The sequence below is a fragment of the Babylonia areolata genome, chromosome 18, assembly GCF_041734735.1.
Source record: "Babylonia areolata isolate BAREFJ2019XMU chromosome 18, ASM4173473v1, whole genome shotgun sequence".
Taxonomy (NCBI): domain Eukaryota; kingdom Metazoa; phylum Mollusca; class Gastropoda; order Neogastropoda; family Buccinidae; genus Babylonia; species Babylonia areolata.
The window spans coordinates 11,159,539-11,185,127 of NC_134893.1; the positions used below are offsets into that span (position 1 = coordinate 11,159,539).

General features: G+C 43.8%; 1 protein-coding gene across 2 annotated transcripts in view; it reads right to left on the minus strand.

Moving 5' to 3' along the window:
- Window positions 1-991: 991 nt before the first annotated feature.
- The window catches only part of LOC143293175 (UPAR/Ly6 domain-containing protein bou-like), an 85,050-nt gene continuing 60,452 nt past the window's right edge, over window positions 992-25,589 (minus strand). For both annotated transcript variants that reach the window (XM_076604103.1, XM_076604102.1), the window contains exons 3-4: window positions 5,807-6,001; window positions 992-3,243 (exon numbers count right to left, since the gene is read on the minus strand). In XM_076604103.1, the coding sequence (XP_076460218.1) occupies window positions 2,987-3,243; window positions 5,807-6,001 (452 nt within the window). In that variant the 3' untranslated portion in view covers window positions 992-2,986. The remainder of the gene's footprint in view (window positions 3,244-5,806; window positions 6,002-25,589) is intronic.

The window sequence follows — 25,589 nt, forward strand, 5'->3', positions numbered from 1 at the left end:
CACACATATATATATTTACTCACTTAACAGCACACATACACTACGCTACGTTAAGCAGACACTGAAATCATGAGCAACACTATTGCTGAGTTAAAAGGATCCAACAAAAAGGAAAGACAACATTGGAAACATGACACCAGTATGGACTAGCACACAAAAAGAAGTGTGCATAGATCACAGAGAAAACGGCTCTGCACTTCATCTAGACGAATTGAAGGTCAAAATGAGGTGAGTCAAGCAAGATCACATAGCTTCCGAGAGAAGATGACACACACTGTTACAACAGTCACAACCGAACTTCTGGTGTCAAAAACAAAAACAAAATGTCTGTCTAATCCCAGACTGTGTGAGAGAAAGAGAGAGAGAGAGAGAGCTGTCCATCTCTCGGCTCTCAGGCGACTTGTTCAATCAATAGGTTGTCTGGTTGTCTCCTGCCTTGTCTGGTTGTCTTCTGCCTTGTCTGGTTGTCTGGTTGTCTTCTACCTTGTCTTCACCTGGAGAAAGAAATTAGCCGATGCTGGTTCAAAAATCAGAGGAGCCCAGGTTACTTTCTGATGGGTGTGCCGCCGGAATACCGCATCGGAACCAAGTGACCATTTTATCTCTCCCCCCCCTCCCCCACCCCACCACCCCCTGCCCAACCTTTTTTTTGTGAACTGCTGATTTTCACAACTATGCTTTTATTGTTTAAAAAGTATTCAGCTTTCGGAAAGGGTGAAACAATGTGGCTGACAACACAAGAAATGTGTCGTTACTGCTCCTGCATTTCTAACATCAGGGTGTTTCTAGTTTTGGAATGTTGTTTTCTTGCGTTTGTATCTTTGCATCCTTTTACTTCAGCTTAAGTCTCGAATGATGCATGTTGCATGCTTTTTGGTTTTCAGTCTTTTGAATGTCGGCTTTTGAGCTCCTCAGACAGAACCTACCCCCCCTCCCCCCACCTCCCTGCCCCCCCCCCCCCCCCCCCCAAAAAAAAAGAAAGAAAGAAAGAAAGAAGAAAAAAAAGAGAAAGGAAAAACCACCAGAGAGCTGCACGTATTGCTGACTCTAAACGTAACGCGAAAAGGTCTTCATGCCAGATGGGCACAGATCACTCTGAGAGTGGCTTCCCTTTGACGCTTCCATCCTGGCGGCACAACCATTGTCCAGCGACACACGAACAGAGCCACGAGTGATGGCAAGTGAGGAAAATGTGCAAAATCAAAAATCGGCGCCAGTGCACATTGAAGCCTGTGACATAACTGCATCTGTTCTACGTCCACAACCCTTGGATTTTACATCGGTGATATCGGTTTACATCTGTGATCAAAAGAATCTTATTTGCTCACTCACAGATACAGTAGTTTATTTCATTCATTCATTCATCATGAAAATATCAGTGCAGCAATCAGCCAAAGATTGAGTGTTCGCGTGCACTCAAGTCTTTCACGAATCCATATGTCACTAAACTGTGCACAGAGACTGACAAAAGGTGCGATCAGAAAAATCACTACAAAAATGTGCATCCAGAATTTGTTTAAAGATTTACCCGAAAGTAGCCTACTCTCTGTCCTTTGACATATAACAGCATCGATATTCTGTTGCGTATAGCTTTTGTTCATTTTTTTTTTTTAATTTAAAAGCACTTCATGTCTGATAAAGCTGTAGCATCCAGTACCAACTTTCTATACAACCCTATTTCTTTTCAAACAACTAGTGTCAATTCATGTTAATACTTATTGCCCAGATTGACTAATTAAAAAAAACTGATACGAGAGTTTTTATCAAAACTGGATAGAAAAATGTACATAAGTCCCCGTTGAACTGCTTGAACTGTATGGATAATTCTTAACAAACCATAGCTGTTTTTTTGTTTGTTTGTTTGTTGTTGTTTATTTGTTTTCTAAAACAACACCATGATAAAAGTAAAACGGATTTTACACGTCGCTAAGCTCACCTGATGGAAGGATCGCTAATGCTCTAGAGAGGAGCGTGAATATTTTCAGCGATGCACGGTACTATAAGATGCTGTGTTTTAATTGATGTCCCTCACCATACGCTTCCTCGGCATCCATTGGTGGTCGAGAGTTTACAAGTACGAGCTATGTAGATTTATATGGTCCATGTGACGCGTTCCAAAGTTCAATATCCGATTTTATTCACTTGTTTCTGGCTGTTTGTGTGGGAAAAATCACTTCTGATATTCCTACAAAGTTTTTTGGAGTGTATACTGAGCGGGAAAAAACAGACAACTTTTAAACAATACTGTCGATGTCCTTCTATGATCAAAGGTGTGCATTGTGGTCTACTCATCTGAGATATGTAATTGCTAGCCTACGTATGTTGAAGAGCAAAGTAAGTGATCGATTTCTGCAGCAATTCGTGCGTTCCTTTTGTCCTTCTTTCGACATGCACAGTGACCTACTTCTGTGTAGAACGGTACATGGCTAAGCATTTTGGATGTCTTATCTGTGTCAGACACATGTTCATTCCATCACCTGTCTGATCTTAACAGCTGTTATTTCGACACAGTAATGTTTTCTTGCATCTGTCAGAAAACACACATACACATACACGAACGCTGAAGATCTCCACAGCATGAAAGTGTGGCTGCTCCAAACGACGTGTTTCCTTACGACATGTTTTGGTCATTACTGTACCACACAAACCATTCCAGGTCAGTTTGTTCTCATCTGTGTTTTTCTTGAAAACGCAAAGTTTTTCGGAAAAAATCAGTAGCTGGAGTACAGTCCCAACAAAATCGCTCGTCGTAGACCTTTGCAATGTGCGTCACCAGGAGCGGCATGGTAGGGGCGTGGCGTGGTGTGGCGTGGCACAGACACTCACATCCTGCCTCATCCGAACTGGCCATGTCACCAACGGCCCCAGTACCAAAAACGGACAGTGGGATGGTCAGGAGCTGGCCTCAGTTCTGTTTCAACAACAACAAGGTCTCATGACTCCTGGACCCGTAGCATCACCATCATCACAGCAGCCAGGCTCGCGGTCAGAAGACCCTGAGCACGGTGAGGTGGAGGACCGCCAATGCCCCCACCCCCACCCCGGCCAGGAGGAGGGGGGAGGGGGCGGGGCGGGCGGGGGCGGAGTTGCAGCCATCGAAGTTGCAGGTGGTCAGGCAGCCCTGGATGCGCTCCTCGTCTTCCTCGTCGTCGCTCTCGCTGCTCTCGCTGTAGCGGATGTCGCCGCAGTTCTTGCCCCAGTCAGAGTTGCTGCAGTGCCGAACCAGGATCCTGGTGCCGTCCTCTGAAATAGACATTGCCACAGGGGGGACGTTTGGAAACCGTGACACGGACTTGACATCCTGTCACCCCTGTTTTGGGGTATATTACCACCACCCGCCCTTCCCCCTACCAAAAAGTGTTTCTTATTTACAAAATGCGTTTCTTAACATAATATGTTTATTCATTTGATAAGACATATTCAAGTGCCAAGCACACTCAAGGAAGATTCCTTCCATTTGAGGCCAACAGCATGGGGATGGGAGATTTCTTACAACATCATGTTTCCTGTTCTGACAGACATTGCAGCTGAACCTGAAGAGCTTGATTCAAGCCGCTGTGTTTCATTGCTTGCCTGTGCGTATGCAGCGTATTATGTTTTACTTATTGACCTTTTTGTCCGACGTTTGTCGTGCTTTTTGTGTGCGCGTTTGACATCGTTGTGGAGTGAGAGATTGTGTAGTGTGAGTGACGAGCTTGCGTGCACACATTTGATTTCCTAGTCGAATGAATAAACATGTTTCGAATTGCACTGTAAATTCAACATGTCAAGAAATCAACATGTTGATATTCTTTACTCTTCTCGTGCTCACCACCTCACTCCCATCTTTCCCTTCACATCCCCACCCTCACTGCCCATTTCTAAAAGTCTAAAATGACCGAGGGTGAACAGACTAAAAAATCTAATCAACCAAACCGAAGTTGTTTGTCATAAATGAAATGATTGACAGTTATCTTTCGGCACTAATCCACAGGATAGTTCAGATAACATCATAAATGAAATGATTGACAGTTATCTTTTGGCACTAATCCACAGGATAGTTCAGATAACATTCCAAACATTTATACATGTACTCATATCCAACTGAGCTTCATTCTCTGCATAAGCGAAGTCACACAGAGTGACTAACGTCTTTGGGAGATAATTATTTCCTTGACAACACGTTCATACAAATGTCAGAGAACTGTTTAACCACACCTCATTCAGTCTTTTGTGAACCACTGCATGCTTCAGTAATCTGTGGTCTGAGACAAATGTAAACAAGAATAAAAGTATTGGTGTGAAACCGATCGAGACGAACGGAACCATCCATGCAAGGGAAAAGTAGGCCTTGCTTCACTCCTTAAAGACATCACAACGTTTACGTTAAAAATATAGACTACGATATGATGATGACTAAAAACAAAAAACGATAGAGAACAAATAAACCTTGTTTCAGTCTTTACAGACATCACAGCGTTTTCGTCGCGCACACACACACACACACACACACACACACACACACACACACACACACACACACACACAGATTTTTTTTTAACCTATCTGCCTGTCTGTCTGTCTATCTGTCTCTCTGTCTGTCTGTCTGTCTGTCTGTCTGTCTCAAAAATCTATCTGCCTCCCAGTCAAGACCGATTATAAGTTTGATTTATCGATTTCGTTTAAACGCCCTGTGTATAAAATATTGCAAAAACATACAGTGTTTATGCGGAAAAGAAGTAAATGTCTATCATATTCTTGTCGAATGTCCAAGAATAAACCAACTCGTATTTAAAAAGCGCAATGACCAGTTTCCACAGAACACGTATTTGTCTTTAGAAGATGTTTTGAATAATTATCTATTACTCCTACAATTTTCTGAATGTTTAAATCAAAGTCCAGTTGGTATCTACCTTTGATGGATTATGTTTTTTTTTTTATAATAAGCATGCTTTATCCTGTTATAGGAATGTTTGAGATAGTTATACTTTACTCTCGGTCAGTCCAATCTTTCGCAGCTCTTCCTTTTAACTCACTCAGTACGGCCAGTCCTCTCTTCTCCTCTACACAGACCCCTCGGATGTCCAGTGGGTGTCTGAATGACCCAACCTTTAGCTTCCGTCGTCAGAATTGTGGTATTCTTTGTCAACATTCACGTCTTCAGTGTAAGAGCCTTCCGCTTGCAATATTTTGATGATGGTAATTGGGGTGAAACGCTATTAACGTCGTCTCTTTCGCCGTTCGTATGGAAAGAGTTAACCTCTGACGCATTCTGTGTCTCCTTCCTTGTCTCAGTCACCCACCTCATTTAAAAAAAAATCAACCCCAAACCCCAACGCGCATGCATACACATAGTACATACCCCCAGACCCCGTTTAATATCTCTTAACAATGAACAGACGTTTAACTAAAGAAAGAAAAATGTATAGATAGATGTACAGATGTAGATATATAGATATGTAATTTTCAGTCTTATCTGTGTGTGTGTGTGTGTGTGTGTGTGTGTGTGTGTGTGTGTGTGTGTGTGTGTGTGTGTGTGTGTGTCTGTCTGTCTGTCTGTCTGTCTCTCTGTCTCTCTGTCTCTGCCTCTGTCTCTGTCTCTCTCTCTCCCTACACACACACACACACACACACACACACACACACACACACACACACACACACACACACACACACACACACATAATATTATGCGTGTGCATCTATCTGTCTGTCTGTGTCAATGTCAGTGTCAGTGTTTGTGTGTCAGTGTCTGTGTCAGTGTCTGTGTCTGTGTCTGTACTTTTTGTGTTTGTTTGCATCCAGGGAGAAGCGCCTGAGCACGGACCTTTGACGCCTTTCAGCTTGATGCAGTGGGTGCTGCCGAAGTAGCCATACTGGCAGTTGCGGGCTATGAAGTCCACGGTGCTGAGGTCCTGCTTGAAGGGGTCCTCACAGGCCTGGTTGGCCCCGTTGATGGACGTGCACTTGTAGCAGTCGATGGCCTCCACCCCCACGTGGCCCACCAGGACGTTCTCCAGTCCTGAAGGAAACACACACCAGAACCAAGAACAAGGTCAATTCATCGTATTGTTAGTATTGTATTGTATTATTGTATTGCATTGTATTTATTATATTGTATTATTGCATTGTATTGTATTGTACTGTATTATATTATTGTATTGCATTGTATTTATTATATTGTATTATTGCATTGCATTGCATTGCATTGTATTGTATTGTATTGTATCATATTATATTATTGTACTGCATTGTATTGCATTATTGTATTGCATTGTATTATTGTATTACATTATTGCATGGCATTGTATAATCGTATTGCATTGTATTTATTGTATTGTATTATTGTATTACATTGTATTTTATTGTATTATATTATATTATTGTATTGCATTGTATTGTATTGTATTGCATTGAATTGCATTATTGTATTGTATTGTATTATTGTATTACATTGTATTTATTGTATTGTATATTACATTGCATTGTATTGTATCATTGTATTATCATATTGCATTGTATTTATTGTATTGTATTATTGTATTGCATTATTGTATTGGATTGTATTTATTGTATTGTATAATTGTATTGTATTGCATTGTATTGCATTACTCTTTCTTTGTCACAACAGATTTATCTGTATGAAATTCAGGCTGCTCTCCCCAGGGAGAGCTCGTCGCTACACTGAGAGCGCCATCTTTTTTTTTCTCTTTCTGTGTATTTTTTCCTGCATACAATATTTTTTATTTGTTTTCCCATCGAAGTGGATTTTTCTATAGAATTTTGCCAGGGAAAACCCTTTTCTGCCATGGGTTCTTTTACGTGCTCTAAGTGCATGCTGCACACGGGACCTCGGTTCATCGTCTCATCCGAATGACTAGCGTCCACACCGCCACTGAAGGTCTGGTGGAGGGAGAGAAAATACTGGTGACTGTGCCGGGGTTTGAACCAGTGCGCTCAGATTCTCTCGCTTCCTACCTCTAGGCCATCACTCCACACATCGTCACACGATGGCTTCAGAAAATACACGAAAAGAAAAGAAAATGAGAGGGGGTGGAAGTATAAATAACACAAATGAATAAAGCAAGAAATAAAGCACGATTGTCTTGTGCGAAATTTTCAGTCGGTACATACGTAACTACAGCGACATCTGCGTGTGTGTGTGTGTGTGTGTGTGTGTGTGTGTGTGTGTGTGTGTGTGTGTGTGTGTGTGTGTGCCATCATGAAAATCACCATCATAGCGATTAACATCATTTCTAAGTTCTTCGTCACATTCTTCTTCTCCTCTTCCTACCCCTCCCCCCGCCCTCTCCTCCTCCTCTCTCTCTCTCTCTCTCTCTATCTGTCTCTCTCTCTCTCTCTCCTTCTCGCCCTCTCTCTCTCTCTCTCTCTCTCTCCTTCTCCCCCCCCCCCCTTTCTTTTCTCTCTCTCCTTCTCCCCCTCTCTCTCTCTTTCTCTCTAAGTTTTTCTCTCGCTCCTTCTCACTGTTTCTCTCTTCCTTTCTCTCTTTGGTTTTCCGGGGTTTTTCTTTTCTTTTTGCTCTGTATGTATATATATATATATATATATATATATATATATATATATATATATATGTGTGTGTGTGTGTGTGTGTGTGTGTGTGTGTGTGTGTGTTGGAATATTGGTATGTGCGTTTGCGTGTACTGTTTGTGTAGGTGTCGACGCGCCTCTGTGTGTGTGTGTGTGTGTGTGTGTGTGTGTGTGTGTGTGTGTGTGTGTGTGTGTGTGTGTGTGTGTGTGTGTGTGTGTGTGTGTGTGTTGGAATATTGGTATGTGCGTTTGCGTGTACTGTTTGTGTAGGTGTCGACGTGTCTCTCCCCTGGTACCTTTTCCTTCGCCTTTCCTATCCCTCTTTCACTCCCTCTCTGTCTCTTTCCTGCACTGCACCGTCCACCCATCCATTCTCTCCTCCTCCTCACACACACACACACACACACACACACACACACACACACACACACACACACACACACACACACACACACACACACAGAGGGTCTGTCTAATCACGCTGGTGAACTTTCCCTTTTGGGGGGAGCTCCAGAGACAAAAACACCATCTGCTCCGACAACATTCATTAAATTCACTTCCACTTCCGGTTTTCTCAAGAAGGGTTGGTGGGGGTATGGGTATGGGGGTGGGGGCTGGTGGGTGGGGGAGTCGGGGAGGGGGGGGGGGGGGGCACTGCACTGTGCTGTGTGGCTGGTGAATCCATTGTGTTGGCACTACTGTCTGTCTGTCTGTCTGTCTGTCTGTCTGTCTAAAAAGCCCTCGGGATGCCGGCACCTGTATCCCCGCGCGCTGGTCATACACGCACGCACGCATGTACACACACAACACACACACACACAGAGCAAGTGCTCACGTGTGCATGTATGCACACACACACACACACACACACACACACACACACACACACACATGCACACACGCACGCATGCACGCAGATAAACATACACACATGCACGCGCACAAACAAACACAGTTACATAGTTTGGAACACAGAGATAGAGGGGGTGGGGAGGGGGCGGGGGACGGGACAGAGAGAGGAATGCAGAGACACAGAAGAATGGAGGGAAGTGAGTGGCGAGGGAAAGAAAGAAAGATGCAGAAAGTCTAGAGGAAGAAGAGAGAGAGAAGAAGAAGAAATGGTGACGTCCACATTAATATTTGAAAACAACTGAGATATTTGAATTTGTATTTCTTTTTATCACATCAGATTTCTCTGTGTGAAATTCGGTCTGCTCTCCCCAGGGAGAGCGCGTCGCTACACTACAGCGCCACCCATTTTTTTGTATTTTTTTCCTGCGTGTAGTTTTATTTGTTTTTCCTATCGAAGTGGATTTTTCTACAGAATTTTGTCAGGAACAACCCTTTTGTTGCCGTGGGTTCTTTTACCTGCGCTAAATGCATGCTGCACACGGGACCTCGGTTTATCGTCTCATCCGAATGACTAGCGTCCAGACCACCACTCAAGGTCTAGAGGAGGGGGAGAAAATATCGGCGGCTGAACCGTGATTCGAACCAGCGCACTCAGATTCTCTCGCTTCCAGGCGGACCATCCACTCCATATGATCATGTACAACGGAAGGAAAATAAGGCCATAGAATAAAAGCCCGAGAATAGATAAGAAAAAAAATAGAATGAGTTTATGGGGCTGCATTAGGGAGGGGAAGGTTTGTACCATATGTGCAGCTGAAAATCGATAAAAGTTTGGCTTGGTTTTTTTTCACGAAAACAGGAAGGGGGCTGTTGATTATCTTAAAAGAAAAAAAGAAAAGAAAGTCGTAACCCTTTCTTTTTTTGGTATTGTGAATATGAAAGAACAGCTCTGGCTTACTCCCTTTCTCCCCATCTCTGTGTCTCTGTCTCTGTCTCTCTCTCTCTCTCTCTGAGTGTGTGTGTGTGTGTGTGTGTGTGTGTGTGTGTGTGCATGTGTGTCTGTGTGTGATCTGAATCTGAATCTGAATCTGAATCTCTCTGTCTCTGAGTGTGTTGTGTGTGTGTGTGTGTGTGTGTGTGTGTGTGTGTGTGTGTGTGTGCGTTTATGTGAGTGAGTGTGTGTGTGTGTGTGTGTGTGTGTGTGTGTGTGTGTGCGTGCGTGCGTGTGTGTGTGTGTGCATATGTGTCTGTGCGTCTGTGTATGATCTGGTGAACAATACTCCTGTGTGACGCCCCAGTAATTCTTCGGAGAGTGAAAAGAAAAAAGAAAAAAAAAAAGAACAACATAAAAAAAAACCCACACAGAAGCCGCCGTGTCAGCAGAGAAGCAAGGAATGCTGGCCTACAAATGTCACTGCTGATGCCTGTCACAGGATATCATCGTTCCATGCACATGTCTAGAACCAAACGCTAGTTTTTCGGTTTTTTGTTGTTGGTGGGGTTTTTTGTTCTTTTTTGTTTGTTTTTTTCCCTTCTTATGCGACAATATGTAGAACCACCGCATCAATATTCCTTTCACACACGTTGTCGCCAAGTTAGAGACACAGATCTGGTTATCCAGAGTCGGCAGCTCTAGACATAGCAACAGTTCAATAGCTTCTGTTTTGTTTTGTTTTACTTTTGTTTTCATTTCCCCACATCGTGACGACATTTCTCAAGCCTGATCCTTGCTTTCTAGTCACGAACTGAAAAAAAAAAAAAAGTTTTGCATTTTGTTCTACTGTCAAAAGTTGTTTGCATAATCTAGTCTGCATCAAGTGTTTGCATAATGATCTCTGCGCCATGCAGGTTTGCATACTCCAGTCTGCATTAAGTGCTTGCACAATTCGGTCAGCGCCAAGTGTTTGCATAATCAGGTCTACATCAACTTAGTGCTCACGTCATCGTCACCCCCCCACCCCACCCCCACCCCCAGCGCCCTCCCCCACCCCCAACCACCCACCAACCAAAAAAAAAAAAAAAAGAAAAAAAGAAGATAAAACAAACACAGACACAGACACACAAACACCATCCAACCACCAACCTCCACCCTCCCTACACACACACACACACACACACACCAAATCCCACTGAACAAAACACGAGGAAAAGTGAGGGCTGAAAACTTGTCGCTTCATGAAGCCCACTCTGAAGCTCAGCCGCCGTGGCTCTTGCCGCCTGAAGGAAGCCATTAGCGGGACTCCCCGGCCAGAAGAGGGACTAAGGGACGTAATTCCCAACAAAAGGCGGGAACGCGCAGAGCAAATACCTGACGAAAACGAAACAAAATGACCACAGACGGGGAATGGAGAGAATAGAATGAGACACAGGACAGGGAGTAAAACGGGACACACGTAACAGGCAGTAAAATGGGACACAGGACAGAATGAGTAAAATGGGATACGTGACCGGGAGTAAAAATGGGACACAGGACAGAATGAGTAAAATGGGATACGTAACAGGGAGTAAAACGGGACACACGACAGGCAGTAAAATGGGACACAGGACAAAATAAGTAAAATGAGATACGTAACGGGGAGTAAAATGGGACACGGGACAGGCAGTAAAATGGGACACAGGACAGAATGAGTAAAATGGGATACGTGATAGTGAGTAAAAATGGTACACAGGACAGAATGAGTAAAATGGGATACGTGACAGGGAGTAAAATGGGACACATGGAAGGGAGTAGAATGGGCTACAGAACAGAGAGAATAAAATAGGACACAGAGATCTTTAAAAAATGGGACACATGACAGAGTAAAATTGGACACAGAACAGAGAGAATAGAATGGGACACAGAACAGAGAGGATGAAATGGGACAAAGGATAGGGAGTAAAATGGGACACAAAACAGGGTGTGAAATGGAACACAGCACGGAGACTAGAATGGGACATAGGACAGAGAGGAAATGGGACACATGACAGAGAGGAAGTTTGGATACATGAAAGGGAGGAAACTGAACACTATGCAGAGGGTAAAATGGGACACAGGAGAAAGAAAAATTGAGACAAAAAATAAAGATGGGACACAGATAGAGAAGAAGTGGAAGAGTAAATTGTGAGGGAGACAGGACAGAGATGAACTGGGAGACAGGACAGAGATGAAATGGAACTGAGGTAAGAGGGATAGGATGGGAACTGGGAGTGAGTGGTGGGTGGTGGGTGGGGGAGAGATGGGAACACAGAACCAGATGAAGGGTGTAGCAAACACACGAACTGTAAACGCTATGGGCAGTCATAAGTCTTCTGCGTGATCGATGGTCTTCGTAGTCACCAAAAGTGTCTTCTCCTTCTACTGCTTATTCATTCCTCCTCCTCCTTCTCCTCCTCCTTCTCCTCTTCCTCCACCTCGTCTCCTCCTCCTCCTTCTTCTTCTGCTGCTGCTGCTGCTGCTGCTGTGATTTTATTTGACGGTACCTTTTTTTTTCTTTTTTTCTTTTTTTGAATTGGTGCATGAGAATGAGGATGATAAGGATGCTGGTACGGGGGTTCTTCTTCTTCTTCTTCTTCTGCGTTCGTGGGCAGCAACTCCCACGTTCACTCGTATGCACACGAGTGGGCTTTTACGTGTATGACCGTTTTTACCCCGCCATGTAGGCAGCCATACTCCGTTTTCGGGGGTGTGCATGCTGGGTATGTTCTTGTTTCCATAACCCACCGAACGCTGACATGGATTACAGGATCTTTAACGTGCGTATTTGATCTTCTGCTTGCATATACACACGAAGGGGGTTCAGGCACTAAGTAGGTCTGCACATATGTTGACCTGGGAGATCGTAAAAATCTCCAACCTTCACCCACCAGGCGCCGTCACCGTGATTCGAACCCGGGACCCTCAGATTGACAGTCCAACGCTTTAACCACTCGGCTATTGCGCCCGTCGATCGGGGCTTCATTTCACTAGATCATGGGATATGTCATTCAGTCAGAAGAACAAAAGGGCCACGCCATCATGATTCAGCTATGACGATCACAGCAATAACAGAAAAAAATGATACAAAGAAACAAAGGGCATACACATATAACAGACATGCAAATAAGATACTTTGTAAACCAGAACAGTAATACGTGTTGGCAATGTAATACGCCAACATGACATTAACTTGCAAACAGGAAAAGATTTTTTTTTTCTGTACCCTTGCCTGAAGAAGCTGTTTTTACAGCGAAAATTTTCTGCTTTTTAAGAATACAAGTTTTAAAGACATGCAGAGCCAACTGTTGTTGATATTTTTTAAAATATTTTACCGGTCTTGGTATTTACCTCAGTGCTTTTTGTAAGGAGCGGAGCCCAGGACACGAAGAGAGTGTGAACTATATTTATCTATATCTATCTATCTATCTATCTATCTATCTATATATATATATATATATGTGTGTGTGTGTGTGTGTGTGTGTGTGTGTGTGTGTGTGTGTGTGTGTGTGTGTGTGTGTGTATGTGAACTCTCTCTCTCTCTCTCTCTCTCTCTCTCTCTCTATATATATATATATATATATATATATATATATCTGTGTGTGTGTGTGTGTGTGTGTGTGTGTGTGTGTGTGTGTGTGTGTGTGTGTGTGTGTGTGTGTGTGAATTCATATGTTCTTAAAAACGGAGGAAAGAAAATGAAGAAAGTTTTGTTGGTTTTTTTTTTGAAACAATGAATTTAATATCAAACAGAAAAATAGGAAGAGAAACGGATTAAGAAAGACAGAACAGGGATGGAAAGACTGACAGACAGAGACATAGAACAACAGAGAACAAGACAGACCGCCGCAATTCACATCGCAACGAATAATACACAACAATCACGTTACCCATTAAACTTTATCAACCGAAGAGAAATTTATACAAACGCCATTAAAACTGTGAACCTGATTCAGAACACATCTATGCGGTGAAGCTTTGGCATGGAGTTGGTTGTTTTGTTGTTGTTTTCGTGGAGGAAGGTGGCAGAATGGTTCAGACGCTCAGCTGCCAATACAGAGAGTCCGTGAGGGTGTGGGTTCGAATCCCGCTCTCGCCCTTTCTCCTAAGTTTGACTGGAAAATCAAACTGAGCGTCTAGTCTTTCGGATGAGACGATAAACCGAGGTCCCGTGTGCAGCACGCACTTGGCGCACTGAAAAAGAACCCATGGCAACGAGAGTGTTGTCCTCTGGCGAAATTACGCAAAATGAAATCCACTTTCATAGGTACACAAATATGTAAGCATGCACTCAAGGCCTGACTAAGCGCGTTGGGTTATGCTGCTGGTCAGGCATCTGCTCAACAGATGTGGTGTAGCGTGTATGGATTTGTCCGAACGCAGTGACGCCTCCTTGAGAAAGTGAAACTGAAACTGAAACTGTTTTGTGTTGTTGTTGTTGTTCACTGCCTCAAATGTCTTCTCAGACAGCAACTGCACAGGTTCAGTTCTGGGCCAGACATTATGTGTTGTATGTGAGTCTCGTAACGGAATTAGCTTCTCGTATTCTTGCCATAACGGTGTCTCCCTTTCGCAAAATTCGTATTTGATTGCATTCAGAGTTGTCCCTTCTACGACAAATGAATGTCATTTCCACACACATCGCTTTGACAAACAGCCAACAGATCAATGTAGCCGCACGTCACGCTGTCTCACAAATTTCCAGATTTCCCTTCGTTTTTTGCTTCAGTAAATTATCAAATTACAATTATGAATTTAATGACGATAAATTCATATTCTCTCTCTCTCTCTCTCTCTCTCTCTCTCTCTCTCTCTCACACACACACACACACACACACACACACACACACACACACACGCACACATACTTGTTCAAACACACGCACGCACGCACGCACACACACACACACACACACACACACACACACACACACACGGAGGGGGTGATGGGGGGAGTCTTTAACTATTTTCTTCCGTTTTGAAGATACAGACCAATTATCTTAATTTATCACCTGATTTTAACCAGAAACGAAACATGTGACGAGACAGTAAATTCGGACAGAGAGAAACTTTACGTCACTGAAGAGACGGCACATTACACAGCACAGCAGAGCACACTTCAATGTAGCACAGTGCACTACAGTACAGTACAGAGAACGGTAGCAGAATGGTTAAGACGCTCAGCTGCAGTTTCAGTTTCAGTTTCAGTAGCTCAAGGAGGCGTCACTGCGTTCGGACAAATCCATATACGCTGCCAAGCAGATGCCTGACCAGCAGCGTAACCCAACGCGCTTAGTCAGGCCTTGAGAAGAAAAAAAAAGAAGAAGAAAGGTGAATAAATAATAGATAAGCTTACATGAATAAATAAATAAATAAATAAATAAATAATAAATATAATTAAAAAAGATAGTAATAATAATAATAATAAAATAATAATAATAATAATAATAATAATAATAATAATAATAATAAATAGATAAATAAGACAACAATGATGATAAATAAGCAAATAAATGTAAAACATGAAGACACACATTCAGACATTCACCCACACATGCATATCCACCAAACATGCAGTTTCACAGATATGAAAGCACAGTCAAATACATATAAACGTACATGAGCTCCAACACACACACACACACACACACACACACACACACACACACACACACACACACACACACACACACACATTACCCTGCACCTCAGCTGCCGATATAGTGAGTCCGTGAGGGTCTCGCCCTTTCTCCCAAGTTTGGCTGGAAAATCAAACTGGGCGTCTAGTCATTCGGATGAGACGATAAACTGAGGTCCCGTGTGCAGCACGCACTTGGCGCACTGAAAAAGAACCCATGGCATCGAACGAGTCGTCCTCTGGCAAATCCACTCTGATAGGTACACAAATAAGCATTCACTCAAGACCTGACTGAGCTTGTTGGGTTATACTGCTGGTCAGGCATCTTCCTAGCAGATGTGGTGTAGCAAATATGGATTTGTCCGAACGCAGTGACGCCTCTTTGACAAACTGAAACGGTACAGTTCGGTAGAGTACAGTACATTGCAGTACAGTAAAGTGCAGTGCAACGCGTTGCAACCGAACTCAACACAATATCGCGTAGCACCGCACCACAACACAATACAACACATAAAAAACACAACAAAACACATAACACAACACACAACTCTGCTTCATATGACCGTCGCACGTGCTCCTCACGGACCTCTAGACGTCCTTGAAAACAGACGCCCCCACCCCTACCCCTACCAATCTGGGTCCTCACAAGCGCGCAAATCACCCCCTGGTTGCCTCTGCCAAGCTGACAGAGGTCCTCTCTGCCATCTTTAAAGTGATTTACCCCCCTTGTTGGAGCCTCGTTAGCGCTCGTGTCGTTATCGCTTTGTATCGCCTGGAAACCAATCGATAGATCTCAAATCTCAGGAGAGCCATCTCGCGGGCTGGAGCCACAACTGCGTTCTTTACTCTGGAACATTAAACCGTCTCCCTTGTCCTCCCGCCCCCCTCCCCAACTCCTCTTTTCACTCCTCTTTAGCTTCCTACCCCCTCCTCCCCCATTTTTTATCTGAGTTTTCGCTACACTACTGTATTTCCCTGGTGGTTTTCGCAAGCAATAAAAAGTGGTTTACTGAAAGTAGAAACGCATGAATCTGGTCATATATCACAGAAAATAAAGAAACACTCTTTTGTTGACTGGTTCCAGAGGTAAATGCATTTCTCTGTTCTTGCTTTCACATGCTCTGTTGTCAGAACGCCGCAGTTTCACACATTTCCAAACTGTCATGCAGTCTTTAACCTGTGTGCTTCTTGACACACGTACACGTACACTTGTTGCTGAGATGACCGAGTGCGCTGTTGGAGGGTCGTTGAGACTGTCGTTAAGACCCACTGTTGATTGGATTAGCACCACCAAAGATCCTCTCATCTCCCTGGATAATCGGCTTTGGGTCCAATCACCTGCTTCATTGCTCCGACTCATTACATTCTTACCAGTCGTCTCCTTTGGGAATCCAATCACTTGATCCGATCGTCCAGTTTAGGAGCCGATCACCTCATTTCGTGGCCAGTCATTTGCCAGCCATCCTCCTGACTGTTGGCTGTGTACCACGAAGGGTTGGATTTTCATACTCTGTGAGGCGGAGAAGGTGATTATGAAATAAAAGTATCCAAGCGAAAAGATGTTACATCCTTTGTTTGTTTGTTTGTTGTTGTTGTTTTTGTTGTTTTTTCGTGTGGCTTGTGAAGCCAGCACAGCACTGTCAAAGCAGAGTATTTGCTTTGTAGACAAGACTGTTGAACGATAATACTCAAATGCATACATTAATACTCTGACAAATTGTCTTGAATCACCGATATGTGTGACGGGACATTAAGCAAGATTCTCCTTCTCCCTGTGAACGAGACATAGGCTCACAGTACAGGCAACAGGTTTAGGCGATGGTGCAAAGCGACTAGCAAGAGAATTGAAGTCTCCATCCGACTTGGCAAAAAAAAATGTATGCCTTTGTGTTGTGCTGTACTGGGCTATGTTGTGTTGCGTTGCGTTGCGTTGTGTTGTGTTGTGTTGTGTTGTGCCTGATCATAATTATTGCACTCCATGCTGCATATACACTGCACAGATTTGTACTCTGTTGAGTACCTGTAGACATACTATGTTACGTTGCATTTTTGTACTGCATTGGACTGTTTGATAGTCCAGTGCGCTGTACTGCACTGCACTATACTGTACTGTACTGTACTGTACTGCATCGTATTGCATTGCATTATATGATAGTCCACCCCACTGTACTGTACTGTACAATACTGTACTCTACTACTGCACTGTACTGTACTGCACTGTGCTGTACTGTATCGTAATATATTGCACTATATGATACCGTATTGTATTGTAGTCTACCGTGCCGTGCTGTTTTGCGTCCCATCGTCATGATCATATTGTACTGCAGTGTACAGTACTGTGCAATATTCGCTGTACCAGTCATCGTCGTTGCGTGTCTTTGTCCTCTTTGTAATCTACTGGTTTCCTCCCTTTGCTCTCTGTTGAATATTTGATGCCCATAGCTTCCCCTTTCGTGTTACGTTCCGTCAGCGTTGACACCACTGTTGGTGTTCCCGTGTCTAAATGACCGTTGCCTCCCTTGGGGTACTCCCATTCCATCGTGCCAGGGGATTTGCAAGTTCATTGCGTTTCGTATTTTTTCCCGACAGGTACTCCTTTGTGGAAAGTTTGGGCACGCTGTGCGTGCGTGCGTGTATGTGTGTGTGTGTGAGAGAGAGAGAGAGAGAGAGAGAGAGAGAGAGATGGATAGAGAGATTAAGAGAGACGGATATTCAGTGAGAGTGGTGTGGAGAGAGAGAGAGGGGGGGGTGAGGGGGGAAGAGAAAGAGAAAAAAGAGAGAGATTGATGGAGAGATTAAGAGAGACGGATCGTCAGTGAGAGTGCTGTGGTGAGAGAGAGAGAGAGAGACAGAGACAGAGACAGACAGACAGACAGACATAGAGACAGACAGACAGACAGAGACAGACAGACAGACAGACGGAGAAAGAGAGACAGGCCGACAGAGATATGCAATAGACAGAGATGAAGACACAAAGAGACAGGGGGCGATAGAAAGATATAAAAAAAAGAGAGAAGTGGAGAGAAGGGCGGGGGCTGGGAGAGAAAAAGAAAAACAGACAGACAGACAGACAGACAGAGACAAACACAGAAACAGACAAAGAGGACGACTCTTCACCCCGCGTCACAGAGAATGGACTCTTCTTCTTCTTCTTCTTCTTCTTCTTCTGCGTTCACTCGTATGCACACGAGTGGGCTTTTACGTGTATGACCGTTTTTTACCCCGCCATGTAGGCAGCCATACTCCGTTTTCGGGGGTGTGCATGCTGGGTATGTTCTTGTTTCCATAACCCACCGAACGCTGACATGGATTACAGGATCTTTAACGTGCGTATTTGATCTTCTGCTTGCATATACACACGAAGGGGGTTCAGGCACTAGCAGGTTTGCACATATGTTGACCTGGGAGATCGTAAAAATCTCCACCCTTTACCCACCAGGCGCCGTCACCGTGATTCGAACCCGGGACCCTCAGATTGACAGTCCAACGCTTTAACCACTCGGCTATTGCGCCCGTCACAGAGAATGGACAAAACGAAGGAAGAAGAGGGTGACAGGAGTGACCGATGACATGATACAGGACCATCCCTCACTTCTCCGGGACCTCTCCAGTGTTGTTGTTCACCTCACTGTTCACAATTGTATTTTTCTCGTTGGCTGACGACTGGGAAGATACTACCAGGACTCCATTGATAAATAATAATAATAATAATAATAATGGATACTTATGCAGCACACTATCCAGAAATCTGTTCTAGGTGCTTTACAAAAACACCTTTGTTTATGTTACACATTACATCAATGTTACATACACACACCAAAATGTGACTACACACACACACACACACACACACACACACGCACACACACACACGTCTGGACTGAACCCCTTTCTACCACCGGCACTGGCTCTAGCGAGCTGACCACCACCATACCCGGCCGGACATAATGACACAAGCGACGTACACAGTCTTCTCTCGGAGACCGTCTGATCCAGACCTCCAGGAATCAGGGGAGGCAAACAGCAGATTCTCTGCTGGCCCGTAGTGACCAGTTATTATTGTTTGACCGTACCTTCTCTCTCCCAGAAGGCAGTGGATGACCGCAGCTAAGGCTTTCTGCCGCTGACAGAGCCACTGTGTGAGTGAATCAGCCTACAGGCCATTGTCCAGTGAGGTGGACGGCCTTGACGTTTCGTTGACCGGTCTGTTTGAGAGAACCTTTGGGGATGGAGTTGAGGGGATTTGGGGTGAATGTTCGTTCAGACTCTTTCTTTTTTTTTTCTTTTTTTTTTGGTGGGGTGGGGGGTGGGGGGGGTGAGAGTTTTGTCCACCAACGACTTCTGTATTCGCCTTCTCTGCTCTCTTTCTTTCTGCCTCTTTCTCCTTGTTGTTTCTGTCTTCAGGTCTCTTTGTCTCTCTGTCTTTGTGTCTGTCTCTGTCTCTCCGTCTGTGTCTCTGTCTCCGTGTCTCTGTCTGCGTGTTTCTGTGTCTTTGCCTCTGTCTCTTTCCCGATGTCTGTCTGTATCTGCCTATCTGACTCCACCCCCCCCCCTCTCTCTCTCTCTCTCTCTCTCTCTCTCTCTCTCTCTCTCTCTCTGTCTATCTATCTATCTATCTATCTCAGTGTGCAAGTATTTTTAGTGGTGGACTTGACAGTCAACTAAATCTTTCAAAGTTTCTTTTTCTCGCTTTTAAGCGCAGAGACTTAATGAATCATGATTATGTACCAACAACTAGTTAAGGAATGACAATAATTAATTACATTTTGCCATTGCTTTATTTAAGTGTTTTCTCACATGGATGATCTCTAACTAATAAAGTGAGGACGAAAGATTTATTTATTTATATATCTATCTGTTATTATTTACTTATTTTTGCGCCTTTATGTAGGTTTCTTTATGTATGATATGTTTGCAATGGGTCACAGGCCTATACGCAATTAAACCACTTGTTCTTGTTCTTTCTCTCTCTCTCTCTCTCTCTCTCTCTCTCTCTCTCGTGGTAGAATAGAGAATGAACTACATGTACTAACAGCCTGTCCATTATATAATGATATTAGATAGAAATATTTGCACAAGTATATGCAAAATATTAGAAATCTGTCATTACCAATTCTGCTGCAAAACGAAAGTTGTAATGTGACCAGAGATGTTGCAATGTTCGTTTTTTTTATGCATTAAGACTGAGAGAAGAGCACTTTCAGCCCTAAACAGAAATATCAGTCTTGTGCTTTTCATTTAGTTTACTTGTTCTCAGTGAGCTCACTGTGTATTAAGTGGATTGTTTTCGTTCTTCCTATTTTATTTTGGTTAAGATGTGTGTGCAACACGTGCACCCAAAATGTATACAGGTCGGTGACCTTATATTAAAATTCTTGCGTTCTCTCTCTCTCTCTCTCTCTCTCTCTCTCTCTCTCTCTCTCTCTCTCTCTCTCTCTCTCTCTCTCTCTCTCTCTCTCTCTCTCTCTCTTTTCCTCGAAGAAATATAATGATATTCATGTCGAAAATTTTGTTGTTCGATGAGTTGATCCTTGTAAAAGTTAAAATAGTATTAATACTACTAACACTAAACTATCATTATTGCTACTTACAACACTGATAAACATAGCAAGAAGCAAAACTAACCTCGCAAACCCTGTTTCTATTTGAAACGTGGGTAACATTTTCACTCTTTTGGCCCCATTGTTTCCAATGTAGGCCATACATCTTCAGTTCAGACGATGTGAGGAGAACTGTGGGAGGGGGATGCGAGAGGGCCAGGGTTGGGGTGGGGGTGAGGGGGGCCGGGGAGGTTAGGGAGATCTGGGTCTTACCAGGACCACACATGACGTCATTAGGGTCGTACATTATTTGTCAGTTTCCAGGCGTCTTAGCGTAGTACAGACAACTTTGCTCTCTGTCTCTCTGTCCGTCTCTCCCTCTCTCTCTCACACATCTTAATCTGTCACACACACACACACACACACACACACACACACACACAGAGAGAGAGAGACAGACAGACAGACAGACAGACAGACAGATAGACAGACAGACAGACAGACAGACAAACAAACAAACAGACAGATAGATAAATTATGTATAGATACACACACACACACACACACACACACACACACACACACACACACACACACACACACACACACACACACACACACACACACACACGCACGTACACACACACACACACACACACACACACACACACACACACACACACACACACACACACACACACACACACTGCAAATCTGCCTTCAAAACCTGAAGAAGAAGAAGAAAAAAAAAAAATCCAGCTGCAATGCATTACGTCACGAAGGGGAGGGAAGAAATCACATTACACAGCAGTGTGACAGCAGATGAGAGTCCAGAAATGGACAGCGATCCTGATGCACTGACTTTGCCCAATGTGCCTTTCCAGCAAAGAAAATATGCCTCACAACAAGACAGCCCAAGCCAGGAGAAAGGGAAGTTACTGTAAGTCCCGTCACACATAGGCTACTGCTGTTGTAGACTTCTTCTGGTTTGGTTTTGTTTTTCAAGTATTGATTTTCACATTTGAATGGTTTTGGTTTAAATGGAAACGGGCGCAATAGCCGAGTGGTTAAAGCGTTGGACTGTCAATCTGAGGGTCCCGGGTTCGAATCACGGTGACGGCGCCTGGTGGGTAAAGGGTGGAGATTTTTACGATCTCCCAGGTCGACATATGTGCAGACCTGCTAGTGCCTTAACCCCCTTCGTGTGTATATGCAAGCAGAAGATCAAATACGCACGTTAAAGATCCTGTAATCCATGTCAGCGTTCGGTGGGTTATGGAAACAAGAACATACCCAGCATGCACACCCCCGAAAACGGAGTATGGCTGCCTACATGGCGGGGTAAAAAAAAAAACGGTCATACACGTAAAAGGCCACTCGTGTGCATTCGAGTGAACGCAGAAGAAGAGGAAGACGGTTTAAATGGAAGGAGAATAATGGGATGGAGCGGGAGAGGGGGGGGGGGGGTAAATGATGAGTTCGAACGAAGCCGGGTGTGTGTGTGTGTGTCCATCGAGATCGATGATGACCATCGTTGTCATCCAGCTGGGGGATGGGGGGAGGGTGGTGGGGGGGGGGGATGCTCATGAATCTATCTGCTACTGGTAACCTGAAATCCAGTACAACCTGTTCAGGGTCGGATTGCCGGCGACTAAACCGGCACTCTCACCGCTCCCTTCCGGGACTGGTGAGGCAGGTGGCTAGACACCCTTATGGAATTAAAAACGAGATCCATAAAAGGGCGTCGGCTCAGGAGAGCCACCGACGGCCATCTAGCTCCACCGTGCTGTGTGCATGCCACACGCAGTTGGCCCCCGGGGTGTGTCTACCCATGCATGCGAAGTCTGGATCCGGTAGAATCTGCGGAAGAAACCTATCGGTTCAACGGAGAGGAAGGCGGTTACAGCAACGCACTGTGGAGTGCAGAGAGCAAGATGAGACACCGAAAGGATATCTTGGTCATCCACTGCATCCGTGCTCATCCTCCAGTCGTCTCGACGAAGCCGGGTAGTTGGAGACTGGATCCAAAGGTGGATGATTTGAAATGAATACAGGTACAATTACAATTATCAAAGAAACTTATTTAATGGACGTCGTCAAAGCGAAGTCGTTGATTTGACAAGAGATACGACTGACAATGAATGTAAAACTTTGCACAAAAGTGTAAGAAATGGAAGACTTGGACTGCCAGATGTGAAAACTTTTGCTGTGGCTTTGAAGCTAGCCTGCGTCAGAAAACTCCATATAACAAAGCACAAATGGAAACATATTGCATTATATAACTTTTCTCAGCTTAATGATCTTGATAAACATGGACCCAATATTGTTATAACAATCACGACATCAAATAGTTTTTGGACAGAACTATGCACACAGGACCTCTTTATATCGTCTCATCCGAATGACTAGATGCTCAGCTCGATTTTCCAGTCAAACGTGGTAGAAAGAGCGACAGCGGGATTCGAAACCAGACTCTCACGGACTCTCACTATTGGCAGATGAGCGTCTTAACCATTCTGCCACCTTCTTCCTTGAACAAGACTCCCTAGAGAGATCATCACAGACCTCTAGTCAGCCCTGACCCCATCAGGAGAAATGGGGCCGACCAAATGGCCTTGATTTGAAAATAACACTGTTTATTGAGATTTGACCGATTTCGTGTGTTAGTACCCTCTCTCTCTCTCTCTCTCTCTCTCTCTCTTTCTGTCTGTCTGTCTATCTGTCTCTCTCTCTCCCTCCCTCCCTCTCTATCTACCTGCCTCTGTCCCTCTGCCTGCCTGTTTCTGTTTCTCTCTCTCTCCCTGACTCTCTGTCTCTCCTTCTCTCTCCTCTCTCTCTCTCTCTCTTTCTCTCTCCTCTTTCTCTCTCTCTCTCTCTCTCTTTCTCTCTCCTCTTTCTATGTGTCTGTCTCCCTCTGTCTCCCTCTTTCTACATCTGTCTTCCTCTCTCTTGCTCTGTCTGTCTGTCTGTCTGTCTGTCTTCTGTCTGTCTCTGTATATTTCGCTTTCGCTTTCTCTTTACCGCCCCCCCCCACACGCCCCCCCCCCCCCAAAAAAAAAAAAAAAACCAAACTCTCTCCCCCCCTCTCTCTCTCTCTCTCTCTCTCTCTCTCTCTCATGTTAACTCAATCACACACAAAAATGAATAATATTTTAACTCAGGGACCATCACATATATTCGAAGGAACAGACAGCATGATCGATAATATAAATCTACCCGAATTAACAGCAGTAATTGAATAAAACCGCCAGGAACATCACTGAAGTGGGGGAAGGTGAGGATTTTTTTCTTTCTTTCTTTCTTTGGCTTCTTAGGGACATGCCGAGTGAAAAGGGGTGATCAAATTAATGTCAGGAAGGGTAATGAAATTCAGATATTTTTGGCTGCGTAAATCAGAAAGAAAAAAAAAACCCTGAGCGGATTCGAGAGGTAAGATTCAATGAAATTCCAGGAACGCTTATTTTTAGCTTCTCAAATGGGAGAATTTATAAGGGAAAAGGTTGAATAAAATATTCCAGACATTAATTAATTAATCAACGAAGTGGGGATGTAAGCTTCTTTCACCGGAAGGGAGTGATGAAGTTGTCAGCGGCATTGATAAAACAGACAGTGATGAGAATTTTCATTATTTTCATTATTATCATAATCATTTTTTTTCTATTATTGTTATTATGAATATTTCTTGAACTGGAGATATGATTGAACAGGGAGATTCAATAACAAGCCAGGGATATTTATGAAGTGTGAACAGTTTTTTCGGTCATTTCATACAAGGACCTTGCTGTGATGTTTTTGCGGGAAGAAAAGCTGTTCAGCATTCAAGAATTCAAAAAGGCACGTTTCAAATGTAAGAAAGAAAGACAGAAAGAAAGAAAGAAAGAAAGAAAAAGAAAGAAAGAACAACAGGAAGAGGGAAAAGTTCTTAACTGGCGTCTCCGGTCTGACAAAAAAAGCACAGTCTAAGGAAAGATGTAAGAAAAAAAAGGGAAAGGAGAAAGGAGGATTTCTTAAGACACAAAACAGGAAATAAACAAACAAACAAACAAACAAACAAAGAAAGAAAGAAACAACTTTCTCAAGCCAATGTCTTCGAACTGACAAAGAAGTTCACAGACTGAAGAAGACAGGGGGATTTTTTTTTTTTAAGACAGACAGAAAAGAAAAAAAACAGAAAGTAAAAAAGAAAGAAAGAAAAGAGGAATGATAAAAGAAGGAAAGAAAGAAATAAAATCCTCAACCTTCGGTCTGATAAAGACGTTTATAGACAGAGGTGGCTATTGTCAGACCACCACAAGAGCTGTACACATCTGATTGAGTATACTCTTGGTTCCTCGTATGAATGTTATCAAAAGAAGTAATTGTATTGAATCGTATTGTAGTATTACTGTTTGTCACAACAGATGTGGAGTGATGGCCTAGAGGTAACGCGTCCGCCTAGGAAGCGAGAGAATCTGAGCGCGCTGGTTCGAATCACGGCTCGGCCGCCGATATTTTCTCCCCTTCCACTAGACTTTGAGTGGTGGTCTGGACACTAGTCATTCGGATGAGACGATAAACCGGGGTCCAGTGTGCAGCATGCACTTAGCGCACGTAAAAGAACCCATGGCAACAAAAAGGTTGTTCCTGGCAAAATTCTGTAGAAAAATCCACTTCGATAGGAAAAAACAATTCAAACTGCAGGCAGGAAAAAATACAAAAAAAATGGGTGGCGCTGTAGTGTAGCGACGCGCTCTCCCTGGGGAGTGCAGCCCGAATTTCACACAGAGAAATCTGTTGTGATAAAAAGGAATACAAATACAAATACAAATGTCTCTGTGTGAAATTCGGGCTGTTCTCCCTGGGGGACAGCGCGTTGCCACACGACAGCGCCACCTATTATTTTCATTTACATTTTGCTCACCTGCAAGTGTGTTTGTTTTCTTGTCAAAGTGGTTTTGACAACATACTTTTGCCAGGCACGACCCTTTTGTTGCTGCACACGAGACCTCCGTTTATCGTCTCATACGAATGACTTGGTCCCAGTCCACCGTTCAAGGTCTAGTGGAGAGGTTTCAGTTTCAGTTTCAGTAGCCCAAGG